Source organism: Anticarsia gemmatalis, chromosome 2 (assembly GCF_050436995.1).
Source record: "Anticarsia gemmatalis isolate Benzon Research Colony breed Stoneville strain chromosome 2, ilAntGemm2 primary, whole genome shotgun sequence".
Lineage (NCBI taxonomy): Eukaryota > Metazoa > Arthropoda > Insecta > Lepidoptera > Erebidae > Anticarsia > Anticarsia gemmatalis.
Window position 1 is genome coordinate 6,350,442 of NC_134746.1, and position 17,658 is coordinate 6,368,099.

The 17,658-nt window shown below is 36.7% G+C and overlaps 5 protein-coding genes across 5 annotated transcripts; 3 read left to right on the forward strand and 2 right to left on the reverse strand.

Annotated features, from left to right (window-relative positions):
• The first annotated feature begins 747 nt into the window (after positions 1 to 747).
• On the forward strand, positions 748 to 3,089 carry CycC (cyclin C). The gene is made up of 3 exons (XM_076127409.1): positions 748 to 1,472; positions 1,550 to 1,642; positions 1,836 to 3,089. The coding sequence occupies exons 1-3, from the start codon at positions 882 to 884 to the stop codon at positions 1,956 to 1,958; spliced, it is 807 nt and encodes a 268-aa protein (XP_075983524.1). The 5' UTR covers positions 748 to 881; the 3' UTR covers positions 1,959 to 3,089.
• Positions 3,090 to 4,156: 1,067 nt separating this feature from the next.
• LOC142978296 (uncharacterized) lies at positions 4,157 to 5,203 on the forward strand. The gene is made up of 3 exons (XM_076122674.1): positions 4,157 to 4,279; positions 4,530 to 4,764; positions 4,972 to 5,203. Exons 1-3 carry the CDS (start codon positions 4,191 to 4,193, stop codon positions 5,125 to 5,127), a joined length of 480 nt encoding a protein of 159 aa, XP_075978789.1. The 5' UTR covers positions 4,157 to 4,190; the 3' UTR covers positions 5,128 to 5,203.
• Positions 5,204 to 5,951: 748 nt separating this feature from the next.
• LOC142981523 (uncharacterized) lies at positions 5,952 to 13,946 on the reverse strand. Its single transcript, XM_076127517.1, has 6 exons — positions 13,716 to 13,946; positions 11,341 to 12,552; positions 10,883 to 11,189; positions 10,470 to 10,613; positions 10,034 to 10,109; positions 5,952 to 9,657 (listed from the first exon to the last, which is right to left on the reverse strand). The coding sequence occupies exons 2-6, from the start codon at positions 12,542 to 12,544 to the stop codon at positions 9,499 to 9,501; spliced, it is 1,890 nt and encodes a 629-aa protein (XP_075983632.1). The 5' UTR covers positions 12,545 to 12,552; positions 13,716 to 13,946; the 3' UTR covers positions 5,952 to 9,498.
• LOC142981541 (phosphatidate cytidylyltransferase, mitochondrial) lies at positions 12,585 to 13,720 on the reverse strand. Its single transcript, XM_076127541.1, has one exon. The coding sequence runs from the start codon at positions 13,680 to 13,682 to the stop codon at positions 12,669 to 12,671; it is 1,014 nt and encodes a 337-aa protein (XP_075983656.1). The 5' UTR covers positions 13,683 to 13,720; the 3' UTR covers positions 12,585 to 12,668.
• Positions 13,947 to 14,389: 443 nt separating the features above from the next.
• CSN6 (COP9 signalosome subunit 6) lies at positions 14,390 to 17,597 on the forward strand. The gene is made up of 6 exons (XM_076127529.1): positions 14,390 to 14,775; positions 14,860 to 14,991; positions 15,201 to 15,352; positions 15,763 to 15,928; positions 16,183 to 16,376; positions 16,870 to 17,597. The coding sequence occupies exons 1-6, from the start codon at positions 14,532 to 14,534 to the stop codon at positions 17,008 to 17,010; spliced, it is 1,029 nt and encodes a 342-aa protein (XP_075983644.1). The 5' UTR covers positions 14,390 to 14,531; the 3' UTR covers positions 17,011 to 17,597.
• Positions 17,598 to 17,658: the final 61 nt, after the last annotated feature.

Here is a 17,658-nt window from a genome sequence, read left to right on the forward strand (position 1 = left end):
TTTCAAACAAACTCTTCAGCTTTATAATATTAGTATAGATATAGTATAGATAGCCCATTTATCGAGTAAGGCTATATATCATCACGCTGGGACCAATAGAATACCAGTAAAAAATGTAACAAAAACGAGGAAAATTATGACCCACTCTCTCTTTTGTGACGCAGGCAAAGTTGCGCGGGTCAGCTAGTCGAACTAATTTTTTTATTTATTTTGAGTCTTGTGCGACTCCTTTGTAATCCGTAATTTGTTTCCTGTCTGCCATTTTATTATTGTTAAGTAGTTATATTGACTTTTGCGCAGCTGCCTTGAATTAGATCCTTATAAGAGTTAAGAGCAAGAGAGCAGTAACTAATGAGTAGGTGTAAAAAAAAAACCACAGCAATTTCATATGTATGACTGTCAAGCATATCTGCATATCTGCGAGTATCTGTCTGAAAGTTCTATGGATAACCCTTAATGGAGATCTCAATTTGCTTTTTGAATGTATAAAGACATAAGTGCAGTAAAATAACTCGGGCGAGAAGTTGCCGTTTAATGATGCAAACAAAACGTTGATGCAGTGCAGACTGCACAAAGTACTCGCCGTCGCGTCGCACCCCGTCCTTTTTTCCTATTGGACCTACTATTCGTTTGCAGCGAGCCAGCATCATTGCTCCAGTTGTTTTACGGCAGCTATTAGAAACCACTATTAATCGAACGAGGAAAAATAAAACGTTGAAGAGTATTTAGTCTGTGGCGGTTATATCAACTGTCAACTTGACATCGCTACATGACGCTGTCAAGTTTGCCAAACGTCAACAAAATCAACAGAAGTTTTGCGAATTTATATTTGTTTCTGTTCTCTCTTTTCATTTTATACGTAACATTTAACTACTGTTATAATGGCAGGCAATTTTTGGCAAAGTTCTCATCATCAACAATGGATATTGGATAAACAGGATTTAATACGCGATCGTCAACATGATTTGGCCATACTTACCGAAGAAGAATATCAGAAAATATTCAATTTCTTTGCTAGTATTATTCAGGTCCTTGGCGAGCAGCTTAAACTTCGTCAACAAGTGATAGCGACAGCTACAGTGTACTTTAAAAGGTTTTATGCAAGGAATTCCCTGAAATGTATTGACCCATTGCTTCTTGCACCTACTTGCGTGTTTCTCGCTTCGAAAGTGGAAGAATTTGGTGTGATCTCAAATTCTAGACTTATAACAACATGTCAGACTGTTATTAAGAATAAATTTAATTATGCATATGGCCAGCAAGAGTTTCCTTACAGAACAAACCACATTCTTGAATGTGAGTTCTATTTGTTGGAGAACCTCGACTGTTGTTTGATTGTGTACCAGCCGTATCGCCCTCTGTTGCTGTTTGTACAAGATATTGGGCAGGATGACCAGTTGTTGACTTATGCTTGGAGAATTGTGAATGATTCACTCAGAACTGATGTCAGTTTACTGTACCCTCCTTATCAGGTAAAGTTTTTTAAAGATTTGAATTTAAGTACACTTAATAATGTAGTTATACTAATTTTACATTATTACTATTTCAGATAGCAATAGCATCTCTCCACATAGCATGTGTGATGCTTGGGAAGGAAAGCAATAAACCTTGGTTTGCTGAACTCAATGTAGACATGGATAAGGTATAATATTACAGTTCACAATAGACTATGTTCTAAGTTATAATAGGACATGTTATAAGCATAATCAGAATACATATCTAGCTATATAGTATTTATTTAAAACTACATATTTTTACTCTACAAGAGATATTGAAAAAACTGTAGATAAACTACATACATATAGCAGTTAATCAAAATCTATATCTTGTTTCAGATTCAAGAAATAGTAAGATCAATCATAAACTTGTATGAAATGTGGAAGAGTTATGACGAGAAGAAGGAGATACAAGGATTGCTAGCCAAGATGCCTAAACCAAAGCCTGCACCCCAAAGATAATAGTGAATCTCCTCCTTAGAATTAAGAGTATACTGTATATTAGTGTAAGAGTTCCATGCCACTTGTGACTTTTATAAACAATAGTCTAGAACTAGTGTAAAACTCTATGGTCCTGGTTGATGCCTGACAAGAGGAGAATAGCTCTGAAGTAGTCTTGCATAATAAATGAATTGTTTATGACAAAGATGTGTTGGATTTTTTTGTTTTACTTGTATGGTGTAAACTAAAAATCTTTGAAGCAAACTTTAAAATTATCAAATAATTGTTTCAAGAAAATGTATCAGGAAAATTTGTGACATAATAGATCTTCTAGAAGGTGTAGTAACTTGTTTTAAATATTGATAGACTCATCTATTTCATACCAATACAAATTTTAAGTGAATAAGACTGACAAATAAAAGCACAAAAGTTTGCAACTGTTCTTAAAATGAGGCATTAAATGATATTAATTTCTTGAAGCAGGCATCAAGAGGTATCTTTGGTATGTTTAGATAATGAATACTGGTAAAAGAGCGATAAATAATATTATGACATAAGTACAACAAGTATTTCTATTATAGGTATAAAGGCAAGTATGTTCCAATGTTTTATAATAGATGCAAATCTCAGCTAGTTAGTTCTGTGGGTAAACGCAAAATTCTTCAATGTCCTTACTTACTAGGGCTCCCACGTCAAACAAAAGCATCCTCTAACATTAGGAGATGTATGTAGCATCCTGATAGCGCAAGCATGTTTACGACTTTGACTGGGAACGACTGAGATTAGCATGTTCAAACAACCTGTTTAGCTTTATAATATTTATATTTTATTATTAGTAGGTATTAATATAAATTGTGGACATTGTTATTGTCATGTACTTAACAAACTTTGCTTTATATTGTGACTAGATTCAAATTGTTAAACCTGACAAATATTCTGCAAATATAAATATTTTTGGAAGCATTTCATTGAGCATTTTCAGGAACTAGATATAGAAATATATGGGTTTAAAAAATGGTCTATGTTTAGGACTGTATATCACATATAAATTGTATCTTTATTAGCGCCATTTGTCTGTAATAAGACTGCCAATATCCCTAATTTGTAAACATGGTAATAAAATGTAAGATTTATTAATTCTTTAGTGTTTTATTTTTCGTTGAACCCTTTTACGGTCTATGACTGTTGCATATATTTCAATAGGGAAACTCATACAGTAAAAATAGGGGTACTCATAGGTAATAAATCTTATCACAAAAGGAAGTCTTCATATCCCTTTGAGGACATGCCAATTGTGTAGGTACCATAGCACTGTACCTACTAAGTGGCATGAAGGTATATGTCTAAAAAACGATTAAATTCACTTGCAGATCTGTAGTTACTGAAACTGGATAATATGTATAATCCAGGTACTCAAGGAATAGAAAATTATTTTATTTCTTTAAGAAGCATTCTTAAGTTTTATAGTAAAAACTTATTACCGTAATTATTTCCGTTCACAGAGTAGGTGTCAAGTGGAGGTGGTGTCTGTATGCATCGTTATTGAGCAGGCAGCCCAGTAACGGTGTATTGTATAAGAGTATAAGCATAACAAATCCGATCTGCTCATATCAAAACAATAGTTAGCCGTATTACGTGGTGTCTCTATTGCACTTATATTTTGAGACTGTCCCACAATGCTCAATAGTGTTGGTAGAGACAAGCCGTACAACTTAGGCGATAGATAAGTGGTCTCGTTTGTAGAACTACCTAAGTTGGTGCATATAAAATCTTAATAATGCAACAGAAGGTAGGTCGTCGTAGTCGAGAGAAAATATGTTTCAAGACTAAATTTTCTAATATCCACACAATCTGTAATTCAAACTTCAGTCCTTGAAGTCAATGGACATCAATCAAGAAACGAAGCGTAATGAGATCACGATTACTGCATAAAGAAAAATTTTACTATATTACCTTGTATTATCAGCGATTGACAAATTGATGATTGGCATTTTTTGATTTTATTCGTATGAATCGAGCACACAATGAAGGACGAAATCTTAAGTATACGACTTTTATTAGATCGATAGCTCGAAAGTCATCAAGAAGCTTCATAATTCAAATCCTTATACAACCTGAGACTGTCCTGTCTACTTACTGAAAACATATTCACCGTATTCTCACAAACCACTTCCAAATAATGGCTACGTATATAAAGGTGGCAGGTTTCAGTTCTGCATCAGTTCAGTGTTCAACTGTTCGCAGTCAGTCATCATGTCATCGCCGAAAGTACTGCTTTGCGACCTCTGCATCATTCTGCTGTTTGGACTCAACCTCGTATTGGCACAAGAAAAAAATAGCAAGTAAGTTTTGATTTTTACTAGCTATTGAGTTATTTAATTAGAGTTATTTTATTATTATTAAATTACACGTGGTGAAATTTAACAATAGCGTTATGGTAAGGGTGATCGTCTTGCTTCTATACTGTTAAAGTTGGTTGTAGGTTCGATTCGATAGTAAAGTTGATATCAGTCTAATAATACAGACCTTAAAGTAATCAGCGTCCTTATTCAATAGCGCAGTGAGTTAACTGATGTATATTTTATTTTCCAGTACAGCAGCGCCAGATGACACGGTGAAGGGGAACTGCACTTGTGGCGGGTTCTCATCGAGCACGTTAGACGACATGGACCAGCCATTACTATCTCAGATGCCTGGCCTAGTGGTCAAGTGCGATATGGAGGGCGAGGGCACGTGCAAGAGTCTATGCAACGCACTAGCTACAGCGACTAAGGCCAAAGGTCCAGAGGTGCTGTGCAATAGGTTGAAAAACGCTAATGAATTGAAGGTAAATCTGACTTAGCTATCAAAAAATTTATGGGAAGTCATCAACAAAAGTCATAATTTTCAACGTTAATTGTGGTAAAACAGTAGTAAAACTCAATATTATTGCAAAGACGACATCGAAAAATAGTTTTTAATGATACTTATACTGATAGGCAACTATGATTTTTCATGAATACAATCCCTATTCCTTTATTTTTATTTGTTGCAGTTATCAGCATTCGCTAAGGTGTGTGACAGACCGTGGGCGTACGCCGACTTGACCGCGGACGAGCCTCTCTGCTGTGAAGAGTCGAAGGTGAAGATTTGTGCTTCAGCCGCCGAGAAGAACAGTACCACAGAGAACTCAGATGTCAAGGCTCTATAAAATACCCTCTGCAATAGATTGTAGCCAAACATGCATTTATTAAAAGTACCCAAATAAATTGATGATATGAATTTTATTACTGTATTTTTTTTTTCATAGAATATTATTGTGTTTACTTCATTTACAGAAGTTAGACAGTCGAGAAATTAAAGAAAAGCACATATTTTACGTGTAGGGAGGAAGACGGTGTTTTAAAGTACTACTGATTATTGTGATTCAATGCGTGTTTGTCACCTAGTTATTTGACTCTAAGGCCCTTCTCCCATTACGATACTTGTAGGGTACGATACTCGAGTATAATACTAGTTGGATACATGTTCGCTACCCGATGCTCGCATATTATGCAACTTAAAAGTTACTAAATTCATCATTTGTGCATAACAAATAATGTATAAACTATAAAGCAGTTCTCAATTTCTCACAGTTTCTATAGCACCTAGGAGCTGTGAGGAACTGAGGAACTACCTATATTATCAAATGTTAGATTCTGTCAAACTTGAAACGTGGTGGAACTATATAGTTCCGCGAACATGTTTCCTGAACATAGTTCCAATTAGGAAATGAATGATTCAATGTTCAATCCGCTCCCGAACATGTTAAGCGCATGTCTACGCGAGACGCGACGCACAAGCGACCAACACGGCGGGTATCGCGAGACTAGTCGCGAACGCGTAGAATACCAGTATCGTAATGTGAGATTCTCCATACAAATGTATGTGAGATACTTCGTGGCGACTAGTCTCCGAGACTAGAGTCGCGCGGGCGTATCGTAATGGGAGAAGGGCTTTAGTTAAAAGTAATTTATCGTAATTAAAACCACCATGCAAGGGTAAAACCGTATATTTACAACTATTGTCTGCTATGTATGTATAGTTTTGTACATTTTCCAATAGAACTAGTGAAACTGCAACAATTTTATGAACAAGGAAATCAATGCAAGCTTCATATAAAAATAGTTCAACAGCATACTGACTAATAGATCCTAAGAGACAGTGACCAGTTATTTGGATAAATCATTATAGCGATTACACTGATTACACATATTATTATAAGGAGAGCAGTAATATTGGGTGAAGTGTTGCGACGTTGCCGAACTTAACTTATCGCTACAGTAGTGCAATTCAGTATAATCTGTACTGCCGAGTATCGAGAGTTTGACATTTAGAATCTACTGCGAAAATAGTTTATACGACGCTCGTTAGAGGCGCTGATCAGATTTGCATACAAAATTTCTCGATGACAACCGGGTTGACGGTAGTCGATAGTAGTAGAGAGTACAGAGAATTACAGGTAGTCTTGCAATGTCGCCAAATATGTTAAGCAAAGTAGCGCTTCGTTTGACACGCCGCCAATAAATTACTGTAGAGAATTATTATAATAACAATTACTTTTATATCAACTTGTTATAAAATGAGCGCGTACACGTTCTACTTCTATTATGATGATTGAGAGAGGTCACTGTTTCTCATGAAGTAATACATAATGACTATATGGTTACACAATATTATGTTTTAAATACACACATCAACACTGTCTAGGGATATTTTGTATTTACTCAATTATCTCAAAATTTATTAAAGATAACATGCAACATGTATATATTTCTATAAAGCCCATTTATCTGACTATACTTCAGAATAAAAAAAATCTGTAATTATTTTGCGTTAGCAATTTTATAATCAAATAAAGAAAAAACTAAAATATTGGTAAAACTAACAATGAATGTTTTTCTTCAGAAAATGTGAAAAATAAGAAAAAGTTATTGTTTTTAGCAGTTTTCTGAAAAATCAGTAGTCTATAAAGCTATCTATGACATTTATAGCAGTCCTGCAGCGATTTTTCATAATTTGGATAGAGTTATCCAAGTCTTACTGCGGTATAGTCCCAGGTCCGGCTAAGATGCAAAAAAGTGGCTCTTCCGTTGCAATGTTCGCAGGGAAATTCCTCAAAGCTCTTCTTTGGGGCATACTCCACGCGTGCTCTATAGGGTTTAGGTCAGGTGATTGAGCGAGCCAGCTTAAGACCGATTTGTCGTGTTCCTGCAACCATCTCGTCTCCGCTCTTGCTGTGTGCGGACGGGTGTTATCGTGAATGAGGGTGAATTCTTGGCCCATTTGAAGTTTAAGGGGGTAGATTATCGGCATTAGCACCTCATTACGGTATTTTTTAGCCGTAATGGTGTTTCTGACCCAAACGCGGTCTGTTCGTCCACCGAGAATAATTTTCGCCTAAACCATCATTGTCCCGCCGTGCTATGAATGGACTTCCTGAGGATATTGCAGACGGCTACCACGACCAGAGACTCGCCAAACACGTACTCTACGTGAATCGAAGTGAAAACTGAACCGGGACTCATCGGTAAACAGTAATACAGACTACGGGTTATCATCCCAGAGCAAAAGTAAAGGGAACCCACTCTAGTCTTCGTCCGCGATTTCCTCAGCAGAGTGCTGGAGTACGAAGCGGTCTGCGAGCGTGAAAGTTATCTTTATGCAGCATTTTCCTCGCAGTTTGGTCACTCACAAGCAACTGGTGCTCTGACTGGAGCCTCCGAACCAACTGCATGGCCGTAACATTTGGTTCTCTTCTCACGGCAACTTGCAAAAATCGGTCTTGTCGATAAGTGGTTATTCGCTTTCCCCCTGGATATCTTTCAACCACTTCACTTGTAGCACGGTAGGATGACTATAACCTAGATATCACGTTTTGTCTTGTTCCAATCTCGTCAGCAATACTCCGTTGAGTAGCCACAGCGTAGAGCATGCCCACTGCCCTTAGGATTGCTTCTCTCGTTATATAGCGCCGCTGCATGATGCACACAATTGATTTAACTCGAAATTAATCGATAACTTGTTATAAAACTTAAATCTGGCACAAAAAAATATCCCGATACTACAGTAGTTAAACAAAACTTGCAGACTTCGCAACCATTATGCCGCGTAATTATTTTATTTTTAATTATTTTTTATAAATTTAAATTTAGAATCATCCAAAAAGGTTTAAAAAATAGTCTTTCATCAATTTTTTTTTAAACTGGCCAGTATTTTTTGAGTTTAAGAACTTTATACAAAATATCCCTAGACGGTGTTGATGTGTGTACATTATTGTAGTTTAAATTACCATGTTGATATGAACACACGCCATGTGCATTTGTTTATTATGATTTATTCTGGTTTACAGTAAATTTTATCATATAATATTCTTGTCTTAAGAAAATACAATATTATTATACAATAATAAGGGTGACCACAAAGGAGCCTGTAAAGATAGTTGGAGTATAAAATCGTAGTACGATAACAGAAATGTATTGCATGAAACTTGCTCACGAATCAACGACGAATGTATGTTCTTGTATTTCATTTCGAATTTGCTTTTTAAAACATTCATAGACAAGAATATTTTTAAATTCTTAATTTATTAAAATAGCCTTTGATTCATTTCATAATTCGAATGGCCTTTTGGAATATTTCTGGTCTCCTATAAGAGAGTTTATTTAATCTAGGATTGCATCTCAATTTTGCATGTTACTCTTCATTTGAATCATTTGTAACGAGTTCAAATCAGGCAAGGAGCAACAATGTGCACACTTCAGTAAATAGAGTTTCAAAAGATTGAGTATAGTCAGCTACTTTTGGAGCTGACTGTACTAATTGTGTAGTTTCTATAGATTTCTAGTATAGGCACGGAACACACCGTCCGTCTAACCGTGCCCACGGCTGCAACAGTATGTTCTTGTTATATTTGACATATTTACTAAAGTATATGTCTCGTGAAAACTCCATCTTATTGGAACAAAGACTTGAGAACAATTGTGTGATTCAAGAAAAAGTACATTTATAAATTTTGGAATACGTTCTCGGCGGGAGGGGTCGACAATCCACTATTTTAATGGTTTAAAACCACCTTCAATACATGCTATGAACGGAAAACGTTTAGCTCATAAATGCCTAGAGCTGTCCTTCTCCATAACATTAGGAGCCCTTGAAAAACCAATTCAACTAATAAAATAATATAGATAACATAATATGAGAGATATACGCCTACTAGAGAACGTTTATTATTGCATCCATAAGATTGCACTATGGTCAATAATTTTGCACATGACTGTAATGTACATTGGTTGACATAATATTATTAAATCGTTGTCAGCCAAGGCGTATTTAGCCAGTTTCACGTTTTATATAACTTTCAGATTACCTACCTGCTGAAAACATCCATCTGATAAGCTTTCGACAATTATTCAGACTGAAACTGGCCCTTATTCATTTATCACCCACATTATACCATCATATCCTATCATAATTCAACATTTTCTTATTACAGTCTTACAACTGTTACTATGCAACTTATCATCAACATTATTTCTATATTTTACAAGTATTTCGCTTCCCCTCTGCCAAATCTTGAATTTAAGTCTTGAGCCTTCTTGATGATGGATTTCTTTTGAGCTTCATCGAAGCGGTTCACTTGAAGGTCTACGTCGCGACTGAATGGACGCCGCTCCTTTTTGCCATCTTCTTTTTCTTCCTTCTACAAATATAAAAAAGAAACAAGTTAGTAGAAATAAATGTATCAAACCACAAATTCTACATCATAGTTTCTTAACCTTTTTAGTACTACCACCCACTGTTCACCGAAAAAAATCCAGGGTCTTCCTTTAGATAATAGTTTTACATAATTTATTATTTCTACTTTTAAATCGTTTGTCTTTGACCCTCTACTGCTCCATACGAAAAGCTCCAGCGTCAACTACGGTAAGGGACAATACCGCTCCCGTTGGGAACATATGACCTACATGAACAGTATGAACATGAACACATATGATTGTGAAAGTTCCAGTTGTTATTACAGCAAAATTTAAGAATACACTATCTACATAAAATAATAATTGGTATTTATAACTCGCCTTTTTCTTCTTCTTCAATTTCTTCTGATGCATCTCTAGTAAGCTCTCTTCTCTCTTGTGTTTCTTTTTATGTTTCCTTAAAGAAAGATAAAAGTATTTTAATGCCATATAATGATTTACGATATGAATAGATGTATATTTATTATAATAAATATGTCCAGTTTGTTTTCTAATTGTCAGGGAAGCTAGGAACTATAGATCCAGGAAAACAGCAGTTGTATGATAAAATTACTATTTTAATTAGCTACGTAATGAAATGGGTTTATTTATTACTTATTTCAATGAAAAATTTGCTTCATTTTTCTATTTATAAGCTACGTTTCCTATTCTTCATACCTAAAACACTAGAATAACACATAATGTAAAAAACTACAATCTAGTTAGTCATGAATTGATTTGAAGTAGGTATAACATCATTACGTGACCATCAACTCACTTGACAGCGGACTCTTGTTCGTCATCTCTGTTAGCGATGTGACGCATCCTCGCCTCTTGCTTCAACTGCGTGTCTAAGTCCTCTTCCTTCACCTGTCCAGCAGCTTTCCTTGCCTTCTCTTCTGGAGTGTCCGTCCAACTAGATCTGTGGACACATGAATTTTGATTATTGCAATATTTTAATTGTGATTTTCATAATCATTGATTATTGATTGTGAATTTCATAAATAAAATTACGTTTAGATAAGAAAAGAACTAAGTAAAAGGAGTTTAAACTACGTCTGGATGGTGACTGCTTTCTGCATACGTGCAAAATGCACAGCGCGCTTCAATGCATGAACATCGCAACTTGCCCTAATCTACAAACTTTTATTACTACAGAATCAATTAAGAAGTATAATTTAAATCACTCACCTGTCTGACATATCTGGACCTTCTTTAGGTCTAAAACCCCTTGCCTCCAAGCCTATGTACTTGGCTTTACCCTCCGGCAGTTCCAACATCCATTGTTCTCTAGACTTCACCTTAGGTTGTGAATCACCATCAAGTTTTTTTATCTTTATATCTAAAGCTCTTTCTTCTAGCCGTCGATGTGCGTCTGACCATTTCTCCTCGGAGCCAGCAGGCAACGGCCCGATGCCGCTGTCATCATCTGAACTCTCGTACTTGATAACTTCACGATCGGCCAGTACTTTACGCATGTCGTCGGGAATTGACGGACCTAAGACAATAGTTAATAAAATTATGACTAGATATTAACTAAAATTAAAAAGCAGGGATGTTTTCTGAAATGCGCATATCTGATAACAACTTTTGATAAAGGCATGAGCATTATTATTACAGTTAATGTTATCAGCTTGGATATTGCTTACCTATATTTTTACTTCTCTGTAGGTGGGGTGGTAGAGCTGGGCCTTCAATGTCTGGAGAATCACTTCTCTTACTTTGCTTCTCAAGATGTGGGGGCAGTGCTGGTCCACACACATCCTCTTTAGCTTTGTCATCACTTTTAACTGTTCGCCTCAATTTATGTCTCAAATCTGTGGGGTCTATATCTACTTGACTCTGTGAGTCGTCACTAGATATCTCACCTTCCTCACAGCTTTCTTTCTGAGCATTCTTCTGGGTGGAAGATACCTCCTCCACAACCTCCATATTAGCGTCAACCACATCATGTGTGACCTTGATGTCAGTTGTACTGCTAACTTCTACTGACACTGATGTATCTCTCAACTCTCTCTCTTTACTCGACTTTGAACTTTTTCGTTTGTGTTTCTTTTTATGCTTCTTCTGCTTCTTAGTTTTATGTAATTCCTTTTCTATATTTAAAAGCTTTGCTCTCAACCTCTCATCATCCGAAGAATCAATCTCACTGGATTCATCTGATTTATCTTTCACCACAGCAGGTATCATGTTGTAATAGGAACCTAATTGTACTTCTTCTGGTTCACTGTGGTCATTCTCTTCTATTATTATTGGACTATCACTCTTCTTCCTCTCAGGAGCCCTCTTTTCTACTGCTAGAGGAGGTGGTCTGTATATTTCTGATCTTTTCCCTCTATGACTAGGGGATATTGATCTTTCTCTTGATTTCTTAGCAGTTTTGTCAAGGCTTCTCTCTCGCACAGTGGGGCGCCGAACTTCATCTCTAGACTCTCTCCTGTTATCGTGTGATATGTAAGACCTAGATCCAGATTGTTTATGTCTATCTTTGCTATTACTTCTATGCTCTCTAAACTTAGCTCTGTCACTGGATTCCCGTGGTTTGTTTCTATCATGGGATCTTCTATTTGGACTTCTCTCTCTTGAGTGTCTTCTCCTACTCACAGGTGAATGTCTGGGAAATCTATGTCTGTCCCTATCTCGTTCCCTATCTCTAGAATGTTTATCAAAGTGGTCTCTGTCTTCTCTCCGTCTGTCAAAGTTTCTGTTAAATCTGTCATTTCCTGAGTGTCTACCTCTACCTGTATCTCTGGAATTATCTGGCTTTTGGTTTGATGATTGTTCTTCTTGAGTCTTACTTCGACCTTTGAATCTACCTGTCTCTGAATCACTGCTAGAATCATCTGAGAGCATATTGGTACCTAAAAACAAAACAAAAAGGGTTAAAACAAAGAATAAAAAGATTTTCTAATTCACTTACTAACTTTATTACTATACATATATATACAAACACTACACTACACTACACAGTTTATACTTAAAACATTTTTGCTATTTTCTTTGCACTGTAACGGATTGATTTTAGGAAGCCAGCGGTGAGTATGCCCTTAAGAGACTGCCTCACACTTGATTGCCACACTATATCTTTCAGGATTTGTCTCAATATGACAGCACAATCAATATCATAAGCCACAGCTCGCAGGACATCCTCCATGTCTTGCTGAGGTCCTCCATGGTTCCAGAACTTCACTATCTTTCGTTGTGGTACCATGGGCAACTGCATTAAATGATGCAACTTTGTTTCTGGGTTTACATCTTGATGACATTGAGCATCCCCTGTTGAGATATCTGCATAAGCATGGAATTGCTGCAAGATTGGTCTGTACAGCTCTCGGAAGCTTAACAATTGTGGTTGAACTATGTTTCTCACTTTGTTTTTGTTTTCCCCAAAAGTCATCCTGAAGTCCCCAGCATAACTTAAATTTGATATAGCAAAGTAAAAATCATACTCAGAAAATGTCTCAGGTAAAGTAAGGAGTGCAGTGTGAACAGCCGATCTTAGATTAGACTGCAGTGCACTTTGTAACTGAGAACTGTTTGTTTGTTTTATGATTTCTATTGGTTTGTGCAGTCTACCAGCAAGATAGAGATCATTCCAATCTAGCAAATCAGCTATTAGATCTTTCTGTGACACAACTCCATATTTAATTAGTACATTCTCTTCTTTGATTTCCACTAGAGTATTGAAGTACACTTTGGCGCCCCACTTCTCCTGGTATCTTGCCACAAAGCCTTTTCCCAAGAATCTAAGCGCAGAATAGTGCGACGGGTTCTGCGCGATATTAGCTCCGTGCCATCGATATGAGTTGTCGACGCAGTAAATTAGATCGATCATGTTCTGTTTACTCTGGTTTCCTATTTGTGGCTTCACAGCCGACCCATATGCGAAGCAAAACGTGAAATTCTGAGGAAATTTTGACAATATCCTGTAGTAGAGTGGTAGTATATCCCTTATGGCACCTGCTATAGTTTTAATAGCTGTTGAAGTCATTTTGAACTATTGTGTAGAAGAATTTCTGCTGACCTGAGAACAACTGTGGTCTTCCGAAGACACGATGACAGATGGAATCTTCAACGATATTCACCGGCTACTGTTCGATGTATTGCTACCAGATCTAGGCAGCAGCTTGGCTTATTTAATCAATATCCTAGGGTTTTATCTTGATATAGCCAGTTGTTTTTCATTTCTTCTGAATTCTAACCAAATAACACAACAACTTTACATTGGCCTGCAGCCATAGAGACTCAACAAGCATGAACGAAAACAGATAACACAATCAAACTAAATACATTTAGTCGATTTTTACTACTTGGTCAGTGAGATTGTCAGAATATAATATACTAGCTGACCCGCGCAACTTCGCTTGCGTCACCTAAGAGAATGGGTCAAAATTTTCCCCGTTTTTGTAACATTTTTCGTTGCTACTCTGCTCCTAATTACCGTAGCGTGATGTTATATAGCCTATAGCCTTCCTCGATAAATGGGCTATCTAACACTGAAAGAATTTTTCAAATCGGACCAGTAGTTCCTGAGATTAGCGCGTTCAAACAAACAAACAAACAAACAAACAATCAAACAAACAAACAAACTCTTCAGCTTTATTATATTAGTAGGTATAGATAGATCAGTCAACCAGTTTGTATTCAGCCTGAAGTTATCTGCGTTTTATTTCATTCGTCATTCGGTCTTGCTTTTTAATCTGTGATATTACTACCTGTCAGTGTCAAGAATAAAATACAGGACTGTTTTTCTTCTGGTATTTATTTATTTGAACGAATTTGCACTGTAACAGAGTTTGTACAGGTTATTTGTAGTGTGATTCTAGATCAAGCTACAATTATGTCAAGTGCTGATCGGATTGACTTTGAGATGGAAGTGGAGGTAGAAAGTGCGTCCTCTGGACCGGCTGTTGATCCTCCTAACCCGACTTCACCTGCGCCTCCGACTCCTGGAGGCACAAAGAGCGTGGTGGTTACGACTGCTACTGCTGGCTCTGTTACAGTATCACTGCATCCGCTTGTCATCATGAATGTTTCTGAACATTGGACTCGGCTGCGAGCACAGGAAGGATCACCACAAACAGGTAGTTTTTCGGTATAATGGCTCTAAATATATGTGCTTCTATACCTGTGCATATCAGTAGCTTCTAATTTTTCTCTTATTTCAGTTGTTGGTGCTCTCATTGGCAAGCAAAAAGGCCGAAATATAGAAGTAATGAATTCCTTTGAACTTGTATTCAGTGTGATTGATGGTGATATTATCATTGATAGGGATTATTATAACATGAAAGAAGAACAATGTAAGTATTTTGACTTGCATTTTAAAAGTATTTAATGCAATTTTCAATGTGGGGTCCAATCCAAGTGTATGGAATGTGCTCTGTGTATTGTGTAGTATAACACATATTGAAGAAAACCTTCTAATTACAAGTATGAACTAATAAAAATACAGTAAAAATATTGTATTTCTTGATTCTATTCTAAGATTTTATGTAAATTTTATCAACAGTTAAACAAGTGTTCTCGGACATGGACTTCTTGGGTTGGTACACAACGGGAGACACTCCTACAGAGAGGGACATTGCTGTTCACAGACAAATATGTGACATAAATGAATGCCCGGTCATGTTGTTGCTCAATCCCGCAGGAAGAAACGGAGAAGTAAGTTCAGAAGTATTGATAGCACTAAATTCAATGACAATCAGGATTGACAATAATACTATTAGCATTATTTCATACATGTGTATGAATAATGCAAATAGTCCATAGTATGAAATAATACATAATCAAACTACAGTAGATACTTTATGATATTTTATGATGCCTTATTTTAATTTTATTTAGTTTTAGTTCCTTTATTATTATTATTTTTTTTTGTTTCGTTTGTACATATAAAATTATTATTTAATGTATTAATTTAATGTTTAGTTTTAGTTAATTAATAACTACAGTATGTACTGTACTTCGATTTTGTGCTATTTCAGCAAAGTTAATATTGTTCACAAATTCCCTTGTCTATAATGATTTGAGTGTAGTACATATAATATCATGATGTTTACTTAATCTTACAGCAATTACCAGTGGTGTTATATGAATCAGTCATAGATGTAGTGAATGGCAGGGCTACAATGCTCCTCGCACCACTCACATACACTCTGGCAGCTGAGGAGGCTGAGAGGATTGGTGTGGACCATGTAGCCCGAGTGTCATCTGGTGAAGCAGCACTCAATAGTTTAGGTGAGGATGAATACAACATCTTGGTTTAGATTCAAATAAGGTGTCATCTAATTACTTTTTCCTCATTGACACAAACTATCTTTGTGTTGATTAGTCCTAGTTTTGGCTGTCAGGTCCAAAGTTGTCAAAACCTCCATATCAATCAATAGAAGGAGAAGAACTTTAAATAAATTAAATACAGCTAACAATGAGATTAATGAAATTACGATTTTGTCTATGAACACAAGTCTGTAATATGTTCTGTGCTTTTACAGTGGCAGAGCACCTCACAGCACAACGCTCTGCCATCAAGATGCTAGTATCTCGAGTGCGCGCGGTGTTAGCCACAGTGCGTGCCATCCGCGACGGCAGCCTCCCGCCGCGCCCCGCGCTGCTGCGTGAAGCTCGTGCTCTCTCCAACAGACTGCCTTTGCTCACATCACAACAGTTCCGTACACACTTTTATAATGTAAGTGACTTACTTACCAATCTATAGTGTAAATATATTCGAACCCTCTTATTCATAATCACACTATAAACCTATTTTAGCCTAAAAAACTACTATAACATGTTTTCTCTTTTTCATTTCACTAAGGAGTGAAGGAAACGAAACTCTTTGGGCCTACACACAAAACAGAGTTGCGGCGCCGCGCCGCAACGCAACGCGCCGTTCAGCGTTGCGTTGCGGTGCCGCGAAACGAAGCGTTCCGCTACTGTACTATGGAGTGACCATTATTCTGTATTTCGTGAATGGTGAAAGACGCGGCGCGTTGCAGAACGCAAAATTCTAGGAAGCGGCAGGCAGCGCCGCCAAAACCGGCGGCGCGGCGCCGCAACGCCGTATTGTGTGTAGGCCCTTTATAAGCCTTTCATAACTTCATATATTTTTATGAATAAGAGGGTAACAGTGTAATCAAATATAGTATGTTTTCGCAATACTTACTTTCGTATCTCCTTTCCAGCAATGCAACGACGTAGCACTGATGACGTACCTGGGCACCATCACAAAAGGCTGTAATGCCATCAACCAGCTAGTCAACAGATTCAATGTTCTCTACGACAGACAAGGCATGGGCCGCAGAATGCGTGGACTCTTCTTTTAGGGTGGTCGTTAATATTAAATCTCTTGTACAGCACTAGGAAAGCATAGGGTTAGTGGAAAAAATGCATTTTTTCAATTTTGTAATCTTGGCAGTGATTGATTTTTCCATTGATTCTATACTTGTTACATAATGAATTAATTTCTGTATTGGGATATTAATGTCCTAAATAATATTTCTTCCACATTAAAAGTAATTGTTTGAGCTGTTGTCCTGTACACCCTATAAAACTAGTGGCCTGAGGATGTCAAGGTTACTTATACTTTGTGATAATGTTTAAATATCAAGGATCTCAGCTCAGTTATAGGAATGGTTTGTTTTTGCTGATTATGCTCAAAGTGGTTTAGATTACAATTGATCTGGATTTTATATATGTCGTGTTTTTTTTTGTAAAACAGAGGACTTGAACCTGTTTATATCCACTCTAGACATTCTGTATCCAGTTGCGGCAGAAATCCTATGATGTTGACACATGTCATAATTGTGATATTCATAGGTTCGCAATTGTCGATGTCCTGTATGCTTGGTTGCGAATCGTTGTCGTCGTAAATAGGGACTGATTATCAAAACTTATAGCTACTTAAAAATAAAAATGTACCTTAAATATAATAATTGTTTCATTAAAAATGCACTCAAATATATTTTTCCGCA